At 44.0% G+C, this 20,078-nt stretch overlaps 1 protein-coding gene across 1 annotated transcript in view; it reads right to left on the bottom strand.

The window, feature by feature from the left end:
- The window catches only part of LOC121697765 (potassium voltage-gated channel subfamily A member 1), a 36,056-nt gene extending 21,420 nt beyond the window's left edge, over positions 1–14,636 (bottom strand). The window contains exon 1 of the mRNA XM_042079445.1: positions 11,546–14,636. Coding sequence (XP_041935379.1) covers positions 12,625–14,319 — 1,695 coding nt within the window. The 5' untranslated portion in view covers positions 14,320–14,636 and the 3' untranslated portion in view covers positions 11,546–12,624. The remainder of the gene's footprint in view (positions 1–11,545) is intronic.
- Positions 14,637–20,078: the final 5,442 nt, after the last annotated feature.

Below are 20,078 nucleotides of genomic sequence, written 5' to 3'. Positions count from 1 at the left end.
AAAAGTAAATTAATTATTTAAATATAATTTTAAATGAACTACTTTTTACTTTTACTTGAGTAAATTTTCAGATCGGTATTTTAACTTGTACTTGAATAATATTTCATCAAAGTATTGGTACTTTTACTTGAGTACAATATTTTCGTACTTTTTCCACCTCTGGCCTCGTCACACGCATAGCATAGCTCGTCGCTTTGCCCATAGGCTCTCGGGGGGCCCGTGCGGCCACACATATGGTGCAGAAAGAGACGTATTGAGAGGAATTATGGCTGTAATGGCATTATTTATTAATCTGCCATAGCTGTGTAAATACCCTGGAATGCTAGCGTTAGCGTAGCATCCCACTCCTCCTCCCTTCTTAGAGGCCTCTGGTATGACATAGAAAACATCCAAATTGTCTTTTGAGTCATTTTTAGTGTCACTTGTCAAAAATCCTTCTCTAATCTCTTGTGCATTCAGCTGACCTTAATAAATTGAATCATTTTTCTCTCCCTCCAGCCTCAGTTGTGATGAGTTCATACACTGCAATTTTTTTTTTCACATCCAACACAACGGAACGGGACATGTTTTTAGACCGTCACCACATCCTGAAATCGCTGCCTTAACAGTTGTACCCTTGCCCAAGGGTTTTGAATATATTAATTTAGTAACCCCCCTCCCCCCCAAGCACACACACACACACACACACACACACACACACATCCCTGTCATGCTCAGAGGCCTGAATGTTCCACACTACCCCAACATGATTGGGATTAATTGATTAAGTAAATAGGCTAATTTATGGTTATGACATTTAACACGTTCTGTCATTTTCACTTGACCCCTTTGAGCTGTACTGTCAAACCACCAGCCAAAACCCCATAATGCTCTTTGATATTGAGCTTTTGCCTTTGCCAAAGTGTAGGAACACTCACAACACACATAAGGCACACACACGCTTCAGCTTTTGCATGGGCAGAAGTGAAGTAGCACTTGCATCACATGGCAGGTACATACGTAGGTGTGCAGTGCACGCATGGTTAGAATGCTTACATGGAGTTCTAGCCACAGATCACATGGAAGGCCCATACGTAGGTGTGTATGCCTGGGTAGAATGCATACGTACTGTAGGTGTGTATGCCTGGGTGCAATGCGTTCATGTTGTGGCTTTTGCGTTCATGTTGTGGCTTTTGCGTTTGTGTTGTGGCTTTTGTGTTTGTGTTGTGGCTTTTGCGTTTGGTTGATCTGTCTGGGCCACCGTACTCTCGCCCCAGTAAGGTACATGTTTGTTTAGTTGTGTGTGCAGAGTGGATGGCTGTGCCTCAGTGGTGGAACAGAGGGATGTTTGGAGGGGACGAGATGAAGCGTGTGACTCAGCACGGGAGTGGGGCGGCACTCCCAGCAGATCACCACTTCCCTCTCTCTCTCTCTCTCTCTCTCTCTCTCTCTCTCTCTCTCTCTCTCTCTCTCTCTCTCTCTCTCTCTCTCTCTTGCACACATGCACACACACACACACACAAACACACACGCACATACACACAAACACACACACACATGCACGCACTCCATTGTAACAGTCCTGAGAGAAGTCTCACATGCATCTCTCACACACCACATTCTCATGTCAGTGCTCTATACCCAGCACTGACCACACAGTTTTAAACGGAGAGGATGCACGCAATCCTGTGTGTGTGTGTGTGTGTGTGTGTGTGTGTGTATGTGTGTGTGTGTGTGTGTGTGTGTGTGTGTGTGCGCATGTGTGCCTTTTATGTGCGTGGGTGACATCACCCACACAGTGTTAACTGTGGACAAGTGTCAGTCCTGCTGTCAAGCGCACCTCACCAAAATAGATGTGCCACCATTTCAGAGCTGTGACAGTACTCAAGGGAATCAAAGACCTTCATTGGTAAATGTAATGACATTCTTTAGAGTTATAATATAGTTATAATATACTCTGCATATACCGGTATGCATACTCTGTGTATATATATATATATATATATAATCTGTGCAATGTGCTCTTCCTTAATTCACATTAAATCACGTCTGCCTTTATGTTCATTTCAGTTATTCGCTCCTGAAGGATGGCACATGCTGTCCGAGTCCTTAAATGTAAATGGGACCAAAAAAAAAAAGCCTCAGCAAGCTGCACCGAGTGCCCCCAGCTCCCCCAACCCTCAACCCCACTCGGCGCATGCACAGCAAGTTGAGGCCGAGGCTGTGACTTTCTTCTGCAGTCATTCTGACATTGACGTCAGTGACTAACAAGCTGTCTCGTGTTGTTCCAAGCATCCCAGGCTGCAGTCACTGCACGCATTAGTCACTGTTAAGGCATCCTGGAGCTTAGGCGTATTCCAGAGCCCTATCACTCTCTCTCTCTGTCTCTGTCTCTCTCTCTCTCTCTCTCTCAGCCTTCACATGCCATCTCAGTAAGAGACGGCAGACTCGTCACACAGCTGAAAAGTCTGTGAACACAGGCTGGCATCTGTTATTATTATCGCACTTACCCCTATAGAGCGCATACAGCCCATGGAGTATGGTGATGTGTAGGCCCCTCAGTCGTTCACGAATCCTGAGATTTATGTTCCTCCAATCTCCCTCATTCCCTTAGTGTGAGTGTGGCTGTTAGTTGTTTGTTACATAAGCTTAAATGGGAACTTTGACCTTACTTCTCATCCTGAATATTACAAATGCAGGTGGTGCAATGCCACACACTTGATTGATTTTTTTTTTGTGTTTTTTTTTTTTTTTTTTTTTAAGAAAAAAAAAAACATTTTATACTCTCCCAGCTCGGCAAATCTCTCAAAACTTGCTTAGAGTCATCTCTAAACCGGCAGTGACCTTGCGAAAAAGACCTCTTTTCAAACCAGATGTCTTCAACTATCTTACTAACTATCTTTTTAGACTCTCTCTCTATCTAGCTCTAATGTCAAGGTCAAACATGAGTTCTGTCCACAGACAGACTGACTTGAATTCTGTGGGTTTTTCTTCAGTTCAAAAGTTCCTCAGCTTTTCTTTAAAAGGCAGTGGGAGGAATAACTTTGGGCCGGTGGAGACTGTCCTTACGTAATAGGGGCCATGCTTTGGTGGCTCCCAGCCCCAATGGGGCCACAGACAGAGGTCAGAGAGAAGGCGTCCACAGCCTGGCCACCTGACCAAGAGGAGTCCCTTTTAAACTAAGGCTTACGCAAGAGGGAAGAGCCACAGAGATTAGAACAAAGACAACACCTAAGATGCATTCAATTTAGGGGAGTCTTTGATGAAGAAGTGAACCTGACCTGGAGCAAAAAAGCTACAGTTGTGGCTCAGGCTTCCGTAAACGAGCCAATGTCCTTTTAATATACTTCTGCCATCATGGTTTGTTTGTTGGTTTGGCAGAAGGATTACAGAATAACTACAGGTTGATTTTTTCATGAAACTCAGCGGAAGGGTGTAGTAGATAGATAGATAGATAGATAGATACTTTATTGATCCCCAAGGGGAAATTCAAGAGAGTGTGGGCCAAGGAAGAACCCATCCAATTTGGAATAGATATGAGTCACTGGGTTGATGCAAAAAAAAAAAAAAAATCATTAACATTGTGAAATATGGTATTTAGCTTAGGCAGAGGCCTGCACTTTCTATGCACTTCTAGCTCAAAGAATAAATTACAATTGTTGGAACACTTTGTGCTAACTCAAATCTACAAAGAGATGTAGTCTTCACCATCTAAGATGTTATGTTTTTACAATCACTGCATTTTCCCAAGGTCTTTGCAAGATATGTCTTACCACTGAATTCACTGTAGTTGAGTTCATTATTATGATTAGTAATATACAAAATATAACTATTTACACATGTGCAGTGTAGCTCACTTCTCAGTTGATTGGGGTGTGTTGTTTATAACAATAAATTAAATATTTAATCATCAACCCTTGCAAGCTGTCACACGCGCAGTGTGACATCTTTTTGTCACTCTTAACGAGACTTCCCCCTAATCTTTTTTGCATTGCAATCCCCCCACCCCCTGCAACTTCTGCGACTGACTGTGACAGACCCTGCATCCTATCCCTGCAATTAGTATTAGTTGATTAGCCATGCTTCCACCTCCTTGATTACAGTATTAAACCCTCTACATTTGGTGCCCATTAGTGTTGATGAAGTTTTTTTTTTTAAAGTTATTTATTTATTTATTTATTTATTTTTATTTAGTTTTTTTTTTATCTGTGATGGGGAAGTTTGTTAATCTGCACAAGTCTGTTGACAGGATTAGCTAGACCATTTTAATGAGGGAGTCTTGGCGAGGAGGGAGGGCTTAGCATCGCCTCTGGCCCAAATGCCACCATCGGCCATGCATGTACTGTAAAAACAACAGCGCACACTGGTTAAAATACTTATTTATTTCTCCAGCTCATGCATTTGTTTGGTAGTCGCGTGGCACTGTCGAGTACTGTTCAGGCCATTTGTCCGGAAAAGTACTGCTGCTGCAGTGGTAGCTTGGGCCAAGTGAGTTCAGATTTATTCTGTGTGTAACCCTGAGGACCTGCATGTGGTCTTTAGCAGGTCAGACCACTGCTCTCTCATGGTGCTACATGATTTTGGCCTTAGCATAGCCAAATGTCAGTCAGAGTTTAATGGCTGTCATACTGGGAGCTATTATTAAATGCATGCAAATTGCAGCCTAATGGGTATTGATGGGTATTGATACCCAGTGAGAGTTTTTGTTGTTGTTATTGTCCAGAGATGTCTTTTTTTCTGAAAGGAAAACAATGAACACCTCACGTGCAAACTCACATTAACACAGACGCATTTTAGGCACGCCAAGGTCAAAATGTTCTCTCTACTTGTCAAACAATACAACAAAGAGTATGTGTAGGCCTGTGTAACAAAGTGTTGCTATTCAGTCATACAATGAAAAATCAGCACATTTTTTCCCAGTTATAGTCCTCTGAACATTTCCATGATCCGTTGTCTCTTACGGATTGTAGAAGAGTTATCATGGTGAGGTTTATGTGAAATGACAGTCTCTCGTTCGGCCATATGCCAAGATGGGGAAAAAAACCTCACATGCTTCATAAAATGGATGCTCACATTTGACTCCTCATTGGAAACCTACGTTCAGCACTTTATTCAAGTTAATCCTGAGCCCTCATTCTTTTCTTCCTGATGATCTGTCATGTGACAGATTTCCATACAAATCATGTGTTCATCCCTCATACTCTTTTGCATATGTGTGCACAAGTGTGTTGTGTTTCTTTGTATACAGAAAGCACAATAGTGTCCACAGACTTTTAATGTTGTTCACACAAAGTCAACTTCACTGTTCACTTAATCATCCTGAACGTTTGTCACCTCAATTTCTAAGCTGTTTTATATCTTGCTGGCCTGAATTCAGCTAAAATCCAGGGCAGAGCAGTTTACCAGTGAAGCTGGCCTACCACAAATACACCTTCCCCTCTTCCTCCTCCTCCTCCTCTTCCTCTGCCTTCTTTAGATGTAACCTAGTGGCCACTTACATGGCCTGTCATGCTGCATGATGTCCCTGTGCATCTGAGATGTCTCAGGAAAAGACCTACCCCAGATCTGCTGGAAAGATTTCTCACAACGGAGCAATGACTGCCAGATATATGAAAATGGGGGGAGGAGGGGGTACAAAACTAATCCTAACCCTATTCAAAGGCCTTGCTACTGCTTTCAAGGTGTGTTAAAAGATAAAGACTGCACAAAAAGATTCTGTAAGGCCTTTTCTAAAATTCTGTAAGGCCTTTTCTGAGATTCTGTAAGGCCTTCTCCCCCACAAATCAGTTTCTCACATACCTGCCAGTAGAGCTGGGTTAAAAGATGGAGAATCAGACAGGGTAGCTCAGGACCCACCCCTGCCTAGTGGCATTATTCTGTGGGTCGCTTAGCCTCCCCTCCTTACACCCACCTCCCTGTTTTGGTCACCGCCGGTGACTCTCTGTGACTGCAGAGGATAAAGAGGAATCCCCACACACACACACACACACCCATCGCCTTGCCAGAAATTATGGCCATTGGCCGGAGTCCCAGCATCAGTGAAAATCCCACTTTTATCTGCCTAATTGACGTGCTCAGCAGATAACAAGTCGCCACGGCGACGGCAGCAGTGGTGGTGGAGGGAGGTCGGTGTGGTCTACAAGCACATGGATCAGATCGGACAGGACTGAAGGGGGAAACGTCCGACGAGGTCTCCATTCCACCTACCCCACCTACAACCCCCCCCACAGCCGACAAGATTCATAGGCTTTGCGAAGAGCGGTCCAGGAGTCGCTGCCTAAGCCCTTGTGGATGTTTTGAATAGTAGGCCAGTGCAACCACATGGCCAGAAATAAAGTGGCAGCTTTGGAGCAGATGGCATTTGAATACATGTCATGTTTCATTTAAAAAAAAAAAAAAAAAATACAGGGAAAAAAGGATGCTGGTGATGGTCTACCCCCCCCCCATTCATAAGCTGATGAGGACAATTGTCGCAGGACGAGCATTTTGGGAATTGTATTTCTCTCTCATTTTGTGATTATAGGTATCAGCGTGTCCGCGGCAGGGATGGGGAGAGAGAGGATTCATAAGTTCAAAAGTTCAGGGAAAGAAAACCACAACAAGGTGAGTTTGGCTGTAAAACTGAAAACTGGATTCCCTCGAGCTTTTCCTCAGACAAGCTCTAAAGTATACTTGACTCATTAGAGGAACGTGAGAGAGCACAGGTTGACGTATATTTAAGTTGAGCTGTTTACACTTCAAGTTCAACTAAAAGAATAACAGCTGTCTGCTCTTTGTCAAAACACACATGTGTACCACATCAAACATACGTTTAATTTAACTAAGGTTAATGAGTTATTCATTATATAAGAGCTATCTGAGCATCAGCTTTGCAAATTAATGATTCATTATCAGGCAGGAAGACAGACAAGCAAAGGTGTGACGGTCTGTCACATGACATCTCACCTGACCAATCAAATCAGAGATAAATATGGCACATATAGTCACGTAATTAGCATCAGCCTCCTGACACAAAAAAACACCATGTTCCTGATCTTAATAGAAATATGTACCACAACATTTAGAGTGAACATACAAGTCACAAGCTACACAACACAAGGCATCATTAGTAGAGGCAGACAAAATCTCAAGGATGATCAGAACAGCTGTCATGATGCAATTTTTAAGGGCACTTTGCATGATCTAATAATGAAAGACCATGAAAGAAAGGGATTGTGCTTTGTTCAGCTACTCTTTAGATCTCCAATCCCAAATGTCCATGTGTCTGACCTCACCCTCTGAGCACTTTTAGGGAAACTTTGTCGTGTAAATACCAGTGACCTAAGGAGAAAGACTGACACTGTCCTCTGAAGAGGCATGTATTTTGCTCTATATATACACTGTGCCTCTAGAAATATTACAGTCGAGTATTGTGTTTAAAGCCTCACAGATTTATGTTTCTATGGTACCAACAGTGTTAGTCTTCTAACCCATAGAGCTATCTATAAATAGTCTCTGACCACTCGTGCTGAGTGTTGTCTAGGGTACACATTTGCTGTGTGTTAAAGAAAGCTAGTCATCTGGATCCAAACAATCTTAACATAGTCCAAGTAGACTCTTCGAATCGTACATCTAAAAGTGTATTGGGTAAGTGTGTCTTCTTTCAGGATGCTATTTGCCACCAGCCAAGTAGCCAATGAACAGAACTATTCATAGATAGACTGCAAGTATATTTGCTGTCTAATGTTAGACAGCAAATAAATATACCTGCAGTCTGTCCAAATAAATATACCTGTAGTTCTGTCCATTGGCTGGCTGGCTGGCTAGATAACTTGCAGAGGGTCAGAGAGAGAAAGAGAGAGATTGGTAGATCAAAAAGAAACTGTAGAAAGAAAATGAGAGCTGTTGAGATAACAGGGTGAAGTACCCATAGGTGCTGCTTGTTGGTTATAGAGAGAGCCTTTAGGCAACTTCAGGTCAACTTAGTTTGAGCAGATGTGCTGTACTTGAGGTCAGCCAACATGCACTAATTAGTGACTCTTCTCTGTGTTTCATTGTTCATTCTTTCGGTCTGAGTCTTATTATTTTTCTTGCTGTCGCCGTCTCTTTTTCTGTTCACGTGTCCTTGCTGTTTAGATTTTATTTAGATAGTAACATCTATCATGGAAATATTGTAATATCCATGATGTTCTTGATGTCACGGTACTTAAAATAAACTAGGCTGAGGTTTATCCCCAGGCATTGTGATGACACGGAGTGTGATGCATCCCCCCCCCCCCCCCCCCCCATTTCTTTCTCGCTACCATCATTGTTGACCTTGTGTTCGCCCTTGATCCCTTGTACACTCTTTATCTCACCTCCCCGCTGTTCCAACCCTCTAGATAATCCCAAGAGTGTGAAAAGACATCACACGGTAAAAAACATCACGAGGCAAAGCGTGCTCGGAAAAAAATAATAATAATCACTCTCCGACCATCCGTACGGAATAACATCTCCATTGTGCTCCAATAACTGCGAACATTAATAGGATACGTCTATCACATTGGCCAGAACGACAACCACAATATTGCCCTACTCAAATTCCACTGCTTTATTCTCTCAGCGCCAGTTCTCCATGACCTTGGCAGAAGACTCCTGCTTATGTTGGCAATCACTCTGGCCCTTTAAAACTGATGGGGGGGATTATTGGGCCTTTTTTTTTGGCCCCATCAGTGGGCAAGTAATAGATGGGCTTTTTTGAACCCCACTGAGCGCCTGCACATCAAAACCCGGACTTCAACTGCCATGCCATGACAGGCTGGTCTTGCATAACGGGGGGGGGGAGGGAAGACAGATCTTCCAAAAACGCCTCTTTGTACTCCTAGTGCATTTCTTCTTTTTATTTCTATTGGGTCTGAATTGCGTAATCAGTTTTCAAACTCTAATGCACATGTGTAATATCCCCTTTGTGAGCACATTTGTAAAATATTTAGGTCTCCTCGATCAGTCAAGCGGAAAGTGGACACTTTCAGCACCGAAGCTACCGCAATGCGCTAACCTCCCTTTTCGTCAGTGTCTCACACTACCTCAGGACACTGACCTCCTGCAAAACCTGTTTTTTCAACCCTTTCACCTCTTGGGAGTCCGACACTAAAAATGGCACAAGCCCTGCTGCCAGCCATATTTTGGGGATTAGTAGCTGGTTAGGAACATGCTGGAACAAACGTGCATCTATCCTCCACCCCCCACCAACTTCATAAGCTCATCGCCCATCTAGGAACAAACACATGGGTACCCTTGCAGCCAAGGCAAGTCCAGAGGCCACACACACACACACACACATGCAGGCGTGAAGCACCTGCTGTCCAGTATTCAGAGCACCTGTCTGCAACCCTTACAGCTGGGTCCTCCCCTCCCCAGCCAGCAGGGGACGACTGTAAGATAACACCCTCCCCCTATACACACACACACACACACTACTACTACTCCTGGAGATGGGACACCCATGTCAACATTCCAGCCTTCAAAATGAAACCATCCAACTACACCCCCACGCAATGCACACTGGAGGCATCCTTCCATTCATTTGTCAGCCTTCTGACGCTCTCTCAATTGACCTTTCTGTTGGACTCCAACTCTTCACTGACTGATTCCCTACGGATGTACAACTACTCCAGCACAAAACTATGCTTACTGTTCGGTCTTGTCTGCTGCAGCATACTTTGAACTTATTCAAATAAGTTATCCCAAGGAGATGTTTCCGTAATGACTTCATGATTTCAGTTGGGCCTTCAGGAGAAACCCTCTGCTCATAATTAAATACCAGCATATATTATTATTGTTATGTTTTAATCCACTCATTTCTTACTTACATTAAGTGTGAGGATGTAATATGTATAGTTATACTGAGACCATGCATTCAGTTTACCTTCTGTTGAACAGAGCTTTTACCACATCTGACACCTCACCACAACTATCATGCAGTTACAGTAAAAATGTATGTAGGATATCGTATTACAGTCAAGGTTTAATATCTTGCAAGCTTTCGCAAGGTGCCCTATATAGACACCACCTCAACTGCAAACAATCTAGAGTCTGAGTCTTACTGTGACCACACAAGGGACAAATCCTGTGTGCTCTGTTCAATGTTGTGTTCCACAAATACTGCACTCTGAACTAGTGGAGCGCCTTTAAAAGGCTGTGTGGGCTCTCCACTGAGCCTCTATGTGAGTGGCAGTGGCACTGGGCTTCAAATGGCCTGCTGCCGCTGCTGCTGCTCACAGAAGGCTGGCCTCATTGACTCAAAGTGACACGGCGGAGGCTGGTAGAGGAGTGGGGGGGGGTGCAAGGGGGACGCGAGTGGACACCGACGTCAAGGAGCATGTCACAGGAGGAAGCACACTTGCCTTAACACGCCTGCGTGCAGCTAGTTAATAGTTCTGGAAGCGCAGCGGCTTTTAGGCTCAGAGGGGAACCCTGGGATAGAGATGGCTGGGGCCAGTGAGGAAACAGTGTGGAGTAGCTGCATGATGGGTTTTGATCATTGGGTTTCACGTTAGAATAACATGTATTAGTTTAATTACATCTCCACCTAGGTGCACAACACCAATGCACACGTTTACTTTAACATAGCAGTCCCATTCCCTATCACCACACTCACACACACACACACACACACACACACACATGGAAAGTACATCCACACATCAAACACATATTAACATCCAGCCCTCTCACTCTTTCTTGGTCTGGCACACCCATTCACATGCCTAACGCATTGTGTCTCAGGTTCTGATAACTATAGCCTCATCTAATCTTCTATGAAAGACGATCCGTTTCCACTGTGCAGCCATGCGAGCGAGCTACCAAGAAGCTCAGCCCCCCTGCTCTGCCCCTGGCTCCGGCACCTAGCACCTGCTGGCACTTTTCCTATGGCCTCCAGGGACATTCTGGGGTGTAGTGCGATATACAGCCTGCCCTAACGATGCTCTTTTGCCAACCCCATGATTGCTTTGTGTTACCAACTGTGGATTGTAAACAGACAACTTCCAATCGATTATGATCACGCCGGCGGTTTTCTTCCATAACGTTATGCATGTGAAGTGTATTATGATAATGACAATTAATCTGATATGCATATGGATCCATTTTTGTCCAGTGCCTCGTCGTAAATGTGAAGGAGTTGCATTGCAAGGTCATCGGAAAACAGGATGCGTTGCTGTTGCGTTTACAAAGTCAGCCTTTTAACCCGAGTCAGTGTCCTTTGACTAGGAGCCGCGTGGTCCTGAAAGGACAGCTCCCCATATAGAAATGTTCCCGCGAACAAAAGTGGACAGATCCTGACACTTTCTACCGAGTTAAGTTTTTCTCTTTCAAACTAAAATAAGTCGTTTATGGAAGTATAATTATGGTTTCAACACCTACCAAATCAAAAGTTCATGATATATGCAAATTCGCCACACCAAAATGTAGGGGAGGAGGATCTTGACTTCATTACCTGCATAATCAAACAAGACCGTAGATGCGTCCATTCGCTGTGTTTTTTTTAAAATAGGACATGAATAATTAACAGACATGCAACAGGTTAAAAAGCTTGCTGTGCACTAACCTTTTATTTGCGTGAAGGGTCTTGCTGTGATGAGTTTTTTCACTTTGGATGATTTTACTCTCTATGCATCCTTCGTTTGGTAAGATCCTCCCGTGAACAGTATATTTTGTACGTATCTCTCTGTGTGTCAATAGGGCATTCTCATCACACAGCGTTCACTCCAGAATGCTCTTGTGAAAACAAGGCTGCCATTGAGTCATTTTCATATTTTTTGACAATGTTTTTTTTTCTGTTTAGGTCCGTTTTTAAAAAAAAGTCCCCTGAAAAAACGCAACACCTTTATGTAGACTAATATCAAGAATATAAATCAGTTCTTTATGAAATAAAGAAAGAATCCATGTAAGGGTAGACGTTCAGGCTATTCACGAACCACGTATATTTGTTGATGTTTCTTATATATAAAGTGTGCTCATATTTCAGGTTATAGTTAGAATCACCAGCTTGATATATGACTTCAAAAATATGTACATGTTCTGAAATGTGTTTGTTGCGTGATTTCCAGTAGCCTGATTTACATAAATGATACATTAATAAAATCGAAATGCCCATTATATGCAAGTTTTCCAACATGTAGGCCTATATAATTCACTTATTTCAAGGTCGACATGATTTGTTGGTATAGTAGTTAATTTAAGGCCAACAAAACAAATCTGTCAAATGCAACTATCAACCCAATGCTGTAAACTATTCAACCTTTTTTTTTCATCTAGACAACTATCCATTCACACACCCTATCCATTAGCCTGACCATTCCGCTTTTTCCTGTGATGACATGTAGCATTTAGGCCTATGATGTGTAATGTGCAACATAATTACTAGCCTACGTCCATTTGATTCAATCAGCGCCTAAAATGGGATTTTAATAAATGTGCTCTTCAAATTAGAAAAAGTATGTGCTGTGCTTAAGTAACAGGGTAGCAAAACTTTCCTGAATCGCAATATCGTGTTGATTCTAACATTGTGCAAAAGCCTTTGAACACACAAATGAGTTTCTTTTTTTTTTTTTCAAGGACTGAGTGACTTTCACAGTACCATGATGCCACCATCTACGGGTGGACACCGAGCCCGACACTGAGGGTCTACAAGTCTGTTTCCCTCGTGTCCAGACAAAATGCGTAAAGGGATTTCTTGATGTCCATGCTGCTGTTAGCTTTGATGTTAGTTTTCTCCACAGGCGTGTTTGTTTCGTCGTTGTTCTCCACATCTCCTGTTGACTTCAGAGATGACCTGCTGCCACTGCGTTTCATTTCATCGTTTGGACTCTGGCCGCTGCCGGCGGTATTGTCATCTTTGAGTGATGCTTGATCCTGATCGGTTTCTCGGTGGTAAAAATAGTTAAAGTTGGACACGATGACAGGCACCGGCAAAGCGATGGTCAACACGCCAGCGATGGCACAGAGAGAGCCCACAATTTTACCCCCCACCGTCACGGGTCTCATGTCCCCGTAGCCTACTGTGGTCATAGTCACAACCGCCCACCAGAAGGCATCGGGGATACTGGAGAAGTGAGACTCCGGCTCGTCCGCCTCTGCGAAGAACACGGCGCTCGAGAACAAGATAACTCCTATGAAGAGAAAGAAGATTAAGAGGCCCAGCTCGCGCATGCTGGCCTTTAAAGTCTGGCCCAGAATCTGAAGGCCCTTGGAGTGGCGAGAGAGTTTGAATATTCGAAACACTCGCACCAGCCTTATGACTCTCAAAATGGCCAGAGACATGGATGGCTGACCGTTTTGGTGCTCTTCGCCGTTCTGTTGCTCGGCCAGCTCAGTGCCTACTGTGATGAAGTAAGGCATTATGGACATAATATCAATAATGTTCATGACGGTCTTAGAGAACTCCGCCTTGCTTGGACAGGCGAAAAAGCGCACTATAAGCTCAAACGTGAACCATATCACACAGGTGGTTTCTATGATGAAAAAGGGGTCTGTGAAGGTGAGCGACGGCCGGGCGGCCGTGCTGTTGTCCCCTCTGACAGTGACTGGCAGTTCTCTCTCATCTCGGAACTCTGGTAACGTCTCCAAGCAAAACGTTATGATCGATATTGTGATGACAATCACAGACACAATTGCAATCCCTCGTGCAGGGCTAGAACTCTCGGGGTACTCAAAGATGAGCCATACCTGTTTCTGAAATTCATTTTGTGGCAAGGGTTTCTCCTCCTCTTTGATGTAGCCCTCGTCCTCACGGAAACGCTCCAGTGCCTCCTCCCCCAGTTGATAAAAGCGAATCTCATCGGCAAAGACGTCGATGGACACATTGACGGGTCGCCGAATCTTCCCCCCCGACTGATAGAAATATAGAATCCCATCGAAACTCGGCCTGTTGCGGTCAAAGAAGTACTCGTTCCGAAGTGGATCGAAGTATTTAATTCTCTTATTAGGATCCCCCAGCAAAGTATCTGGGAACTGATTTAAGGTGCCCAACTGTGTTTCATACCGTAGTCCGGCAATGTTTATAAACACCCTCTCATTGCTATCGTTGTCCATGTCCATGTCCAACATGTCCTCATCAAACAGATGCGGACTATGGTCGGCGCGCAACAGCGCATCCATGGCATTTTCGTTGCAGCCAAAAGTGTTGTTCATGTCGTTAATTTTCCACTTAGTGCTTAGAGGTGGACTGCCCAACGTGTTTGACTCCTTGTAGCCCTCAGTGAACCCTGTCTGGATAAAGCCTGGTTGGGGATGATCCAGCGCGTTTTGGCAGACTTCGCCGGCATTTCCACCGCTCCCTTTTGCGCCGCCGTTTTCAAAACTCACCAAGGCTATCTCCATTCCGAAGCCATTAAATATTCATCTGTGAAAGACCTATGAACTTTGAGGAAAATTATTGTCGTTCACACGAACAGTTCTCTCCACTCAAAACTACTGCGTTCCAGATGAGGCTGCGTGAAATCCGACGTACCGTCTTCCTCCTCACCACTCACAATAATACATACTCAGCGCCTCAAAGCCAGTTCTAGCTCCGTGGTCTGGGCAAAGTAAATACTACCATAAGAGGAGCGAGAAGACCCGGATGAGAAAGTAATGAGTATTCCTGGCATCAACAGAGCTGTTCAACTGCCACTGTCAGGGAATCCTTTGAATGTCTTTCTGTGTCAGGCAATCTGTCATTCTAAACTCACACAGAACTGTGTGTGAGAGAGTCGGGAGAGCGAGAGATAGAGAAAGCAAGAGGAGGGGTGACACCTCCCTCTGAAGAGGCTCAGCATATCTCAGCGCTATTGTTTTGATAGCATTTCATCGTTGGATGTAGGATTTTATAAACTAAAAGTCACGCATTTAATAGCTACAACAATATATATATATATATATATATATATATATATATATATATATATATATATATATAATAATGATAATAATAATAATAGTAGTAGTAGTAGTAGTATTAATAATAATCTTACAACCATGGACACTTCAAATGTATTGCTGTATTCTTAGACCTGTCTTTACAATTAAATGTACAGCCTTATTTAAAGGAATGATCTGTGCTCTTTATGCACACTACTCTTTAGATGTCTTATCTAATAAATCCCCATGTTACTTCCAGTTTACATACCATGAATAAGGTTGTCATGTGTGCTGAAGTCACACACACACACACACACACTTTGCACACATGGTTGAGTATTATTTAGCCTGGAGAGATGTTGCATCACCAAATGTTTTTGCGTGTCATATCACCATTAGCAAGTCAGGTTTAAGGAGGAAAAGTCCTTACTGACCTCCCTATCTCAATTTTTATCAGTAACTCACTCACTTTCTGCCTTTCGCTCATTCTGAGTGGGTTTGTTGGTAAACCAAATGATCCACATACATGGCAGTCAAATGACTAACTTACATGATTGCCATTTCTAAGAATAGACAGACAGACAGCTGCAGCCTCGACCAATGAGATTTTCTGCAGTGGATTCTACAACTGGGTATTAATATAGTTTACCATACTAAATCTATATATTTGAAATAATGCCCTGCAGAATGAGACATTGATCTCATAGATACAGTCTCTCTCTATCTCTCTGTATGTTTATGCCTGTGTGTGTGTGTGTATGTGTGTGTGTCTTTATCTCTGTCACTCTTAATCTTTTTTCACATTTTCTCCTTGAATGGATCCTTTTATTCTTCACATGCACTCCTACCCTGGCTGCTTCTTACAGTCTTTGAATGGGTCATGTGACTAAACATCTCCCTGCCATTCTCCTTAATCCCCACCTCTGTGTCATCATTGGATTCCGCTGGAATATAGCCATAGCAACAGCAATCCCTGTGTGGGAACTTAGAGCGGAGAACACATGATTGACAGCGCACAATTTTTTAATTCATGTGGGCGACGAGCTAGGGATGGGAGAAGGGGAGGTCAGGCTGCTGCAAGTAGGGGGGCAGAATAGAACGTGACACCGCAAACGTCTCACAAACGTCACATAACTGTTGACATCCTGTCCTTGATTGACAGGCAATTCCCCACGAGCAAGTTATAAAGGATAGATGATTATGTTCACTCAATTGATTTGTATCTCTATACCTACACAACACACAACAACATTTTCCTGATTTTGACACCTTTTTACCATGAAATGTTTACCATCAAATGACGACACTCACCGTTTAACCCCTAAGGGTATGAGTTTTTGAACATTCTAACATATGATTCTGTTCCGCAACAATTCAAGGTTCTAAAATTCTATGTTGAATTCAATGAACCCAGGTGTTCTTTAGCGCGTTAATTGTCCAACATTCCCGTCACACTGGTGCGACAGTACACCTTTAAGGGTTTAAATCGGACCCTAGGGTTTGTACAAACACAGCCACTGTGCAGGGACCTTATACAGTGTGATGCTTAGTTGTGGTAATGGACCAGACTGGGCCACAGTATGAAACAGAGAGCAAGGCGAAAGGAGAGTAGAAAATATACAGTCAGGGTCATATGAGCAAAAAGAGGGGACAGCTTAAAAACTAAGCCTCTTAGCAGAGCATGCAGTAGTGTGAGAGCACGCTGGAGATAATGGTAACACTTACCATTACAGTAAATGTCCCAGCTGCATAATATTTTACCACAGTTGATAAATATTCATAATAACATTCCTAGAAAACCGTACAAAATCATGAAAAACAGAGACCTTTTTAGCCTTAATCTGACTGTACAGCTTCAAAAGACATATGTTATTAAGTAACAAGTCAAGTTCATGTTTTGTATGAGATATCTTATTTTTTTTATAGTATTTGTATGTAGATAAGGAGAGACTTTGAGCTTGTTAATCTGAATCAGATTCAACTGTATGTAGTTTATAGTACAAATATAATTTATTTTGTAAATTAGTTTTTCAAAAGAGTTTTGATAATGACTGTTTCACCACACTAGAGTATTATATTAGCAATTTTCCATGTGAAATAAACTGATATAGTGTGGATGCTGATAAATATCATGTAGCAGAGTTGTACATGGATTTGCATATGCAAAATCACAAATTAGAGAACCTCTAACGACCCTTCCCACATGAATGGGAAATAGGCAATATAATGCAATCAGCAATGCTGAGTGAAAGCACTGACCACTATAGTAGTCAACTTCTGCAGCGCTGACTGGTCAACTGATAAACAGGAACCTACATGATCATTCCGTTCACTCAGCTTCACAGTGTCAAGAAGGCACCATGTGTCCCCTGCCTCCCAGGCCCATCATGTCCCAAAATCATCCCCCAATCACATCTCCACCACCCCCCCCCCCCCACCCCCCCCGCTTCCGCCTGTTTGGAGAGCAATCAGGCCCTGTGGATTGGAAGGAGAGAGTAGGAGCGAGTGAAGGAGAGAGTGCTGAGAACGACAGAGGGAGGATAAGAGAGGGATGGAGGGGTGTGTGTGTGTGTGTGTGTGTAGGGTGGGGGGGTGGGGGGGGAGGTTGGAGCTGCAGCCGGGAGCTCCCAGAGGAGCATCAGGGCAGCGAGCGAGAGGCAGACGCTCCCATGCGGGCCAAGCTGTCCGTGGCGTGCCGGCGCTGCACTGATCGCGCTCATTAGCACGCCCGCTAAAGCTAACGCTAATGCTAGCCCCGCCACAGCTGCCGGCTGCTGCCTGTAGTGAGATCCGTATGATACTCTTTGGTTTATGGACGATACGGAAGCAGAAAGGAGGGTGGGTGGGTGGAGACAGGCTTGTGTTTTCAATACAGCGTTACCCTAAGGAACTGAGGAGAGAGTGGGAAGACCCTCTCGCTCTCTCTTCATTTCTCACTCTCTCTCTCTTCACTACTCTCATTCCAGGCCTAGAACTCTCTCCCTCTCTTACTTTCTCACTCTCTCTTTCTTCACTACTCTCATTCCAGACCTAGAACTCTCTCCCTCTCTTACCTTTTCACTCTCTCTCTCTTCTTCACTACTTTCATTCCAGACCTAGAACTCTCTCCCTCTCTTACCTTTTCACTCTCTCTCTCTCTCTTTCTTCACTACTTTCATTCCAGGCCTAGAACTCACTCGCTCTCTTACTTTCTCTCTCTCTCTCTCTCTCTCTCTCTCTCTAGCACTCCAGGCCTCTAGCACTTCTTCCTCTGTATTCCTTCTTATTCCCTCTCTCTCTCTCTCTCTCACACACTCTCTCTCTGTCTCTCCTTCTTTTTCTCACTCTCTCTCTCTCGCTCTCTCTCTCACACACCCACACACACCCAGACCACCTCTAGAAATTGTATTACTGATCAGGTTTCCTTCAGGGAAGCCAGTGGTGCCTGAGTGCTATGGCCCAAGAGGCACCATACTATAGCATCAGTGACTCTGTCCGTTAGGCTTACTTGTGCGTACATATTACACTATTTCTCCTCTGGATCCTGTGCAGTGGCACAGAAGCAAAGGCTTGTTCCGTATGGATGGTGGAGCATTGTGCCCACTGTTGCTGTTTTCACCTTGATTTTATTTATTTATTTATTTAGTTGTCTCTCCTAAGAGTGAACCGGGGGTGGCTAGAAAGGGCCAGGGGACAATGGGCATATGTTTCTCTCCATCTGTCTGAAGTCAGCCATGGTACCCTGTGTGTATGTGGCTGTTTGTGTGTGTGTGTGTGTGTGTGGGTGTGTGAGAGAGAGAGAGCGAGAGAGAAAGAGTGAGAAAAAGAAGGAGAGACAGAGAGAGAGTGTGTGTGAGAGAGAGAGAGAGAGAGAGAGAGAGTATGTGTGTGTGTTCGCAATCAGGCTCTCACTAACCATTCCTTTTCCCCTTCTAGTTACATAACCCCCCACCCGCACCCCAAAGCCCAGTTCGCTCAGGACTCAGCCTGCGTGGATGCTAACTCAGCGCCAAGCGTGCCATATCAGCGAGAGCGAGATGTGCAGTGCTACATGTGCATGTTTCCGGTGTGTTACACATACACACACACACAGACACATATACAACACACACACGCACACACACACACACACACACTCACATGCACGCATGCATGCATGCATCGATATACCCCAAGGATTTTGACGCAGCTGAAATGATAAGCAGAGGCGTGCAGTGGAATAGATTTAAATAGGAAATGACATTCATTCATGTTGCCGATGTTAACTGTTCCATTGTTGGGACTGAGACACATTCTTTAGCAAAGTTTGCAGTAATATATTATTTACAGTACATCTCAGTATTTGTTGAAGAAACTACTCTACTCATTGCGTCGGGCCCCAACACAGCTCAAAATTCCTCTTTGAGTAATGGCAATAACTGGACTGGCCTGCAGGATGGATCGCTGTGACTGAATACTTTGCGAAACCTTCGTTTGCCTTTAGGAAACCTGAAATGCATTTACAGGGACATTTTACACACTGTACACACACATGATTAAAACTAAAAAGCCCCCCCCCCCCCCACCCCCCGTCCATCTCTGCTCTCCGAGCCCTTTTGTGTCGGCTTTTGTGTCCACTACAGCCCATGTCCGGTTTGTGCCACGCCAGTGAGTTTCTTTTCTGGAATCTTCTATTGAGCTGCTGCACAGATATACAGAGAAATAGCCTTGAAGCACATTATCTGAGGATCGCGACGTGACCAAAATGTAAAAAAAAGGCCATAGAATATGGAAAGAAAGAGAAAGAATGGGTGACGGAGGAGTGAAGAGGAGTGAAAGAAAGGGGGAAGATAATAAAAGAAAAGAGTCAACACTGACATGGAAGAGCTTTTTTACCTTCCACAGCCACTGTATGCCCAAGATCTTTTCCGAAGGAAAGAACATGACCTATTTAAAAGGGTAAAGTTCCTCTACCCTGCTAGATTAAATGGTGGGGAGGGGGGGGGGGGGGGGGGGGGGGGCACGGACATTCTATATTTATCTCATTCTTATCTACTGGGCTGGCTTGATCAAGATGAAGAGAGCTGTGTGCATCTTATTTTGCACGGATTACAGCACACTTGTCCTCAGACCAGGGAGATATGAAACTGCACTAATGCAGCCTGGTAATTGGCCCGTGGGGGGCGATGTGGGGATAGCATGCAATGTCCGTGGCTGTTACGTCTCCAGTTTTCGTGCGGGCGTTACTTTTGTGTTTGTTTACGCACAGAAGCTGACAAGCA

This window comes from Alosa sapidissima, chromosome 22 (assembly GCF_018492685.1).
Source record: "Alosa sapidissima isolate fAloSap1 chromosome 22, fAloSap1.pri, whole genome shotgun sequence".
Lineage (NCBI taxonomy): Eukaryota > Metazoa > Chordata > Actinopteri > Clupeiformes > Clupeidae > Alosa > Alosa sapidissima.
The sequence above is the reverse complement of the archived record's forward strand: the minus strand, read 5'-3'. Positions and strand labels throughout refer to the sequence as shown.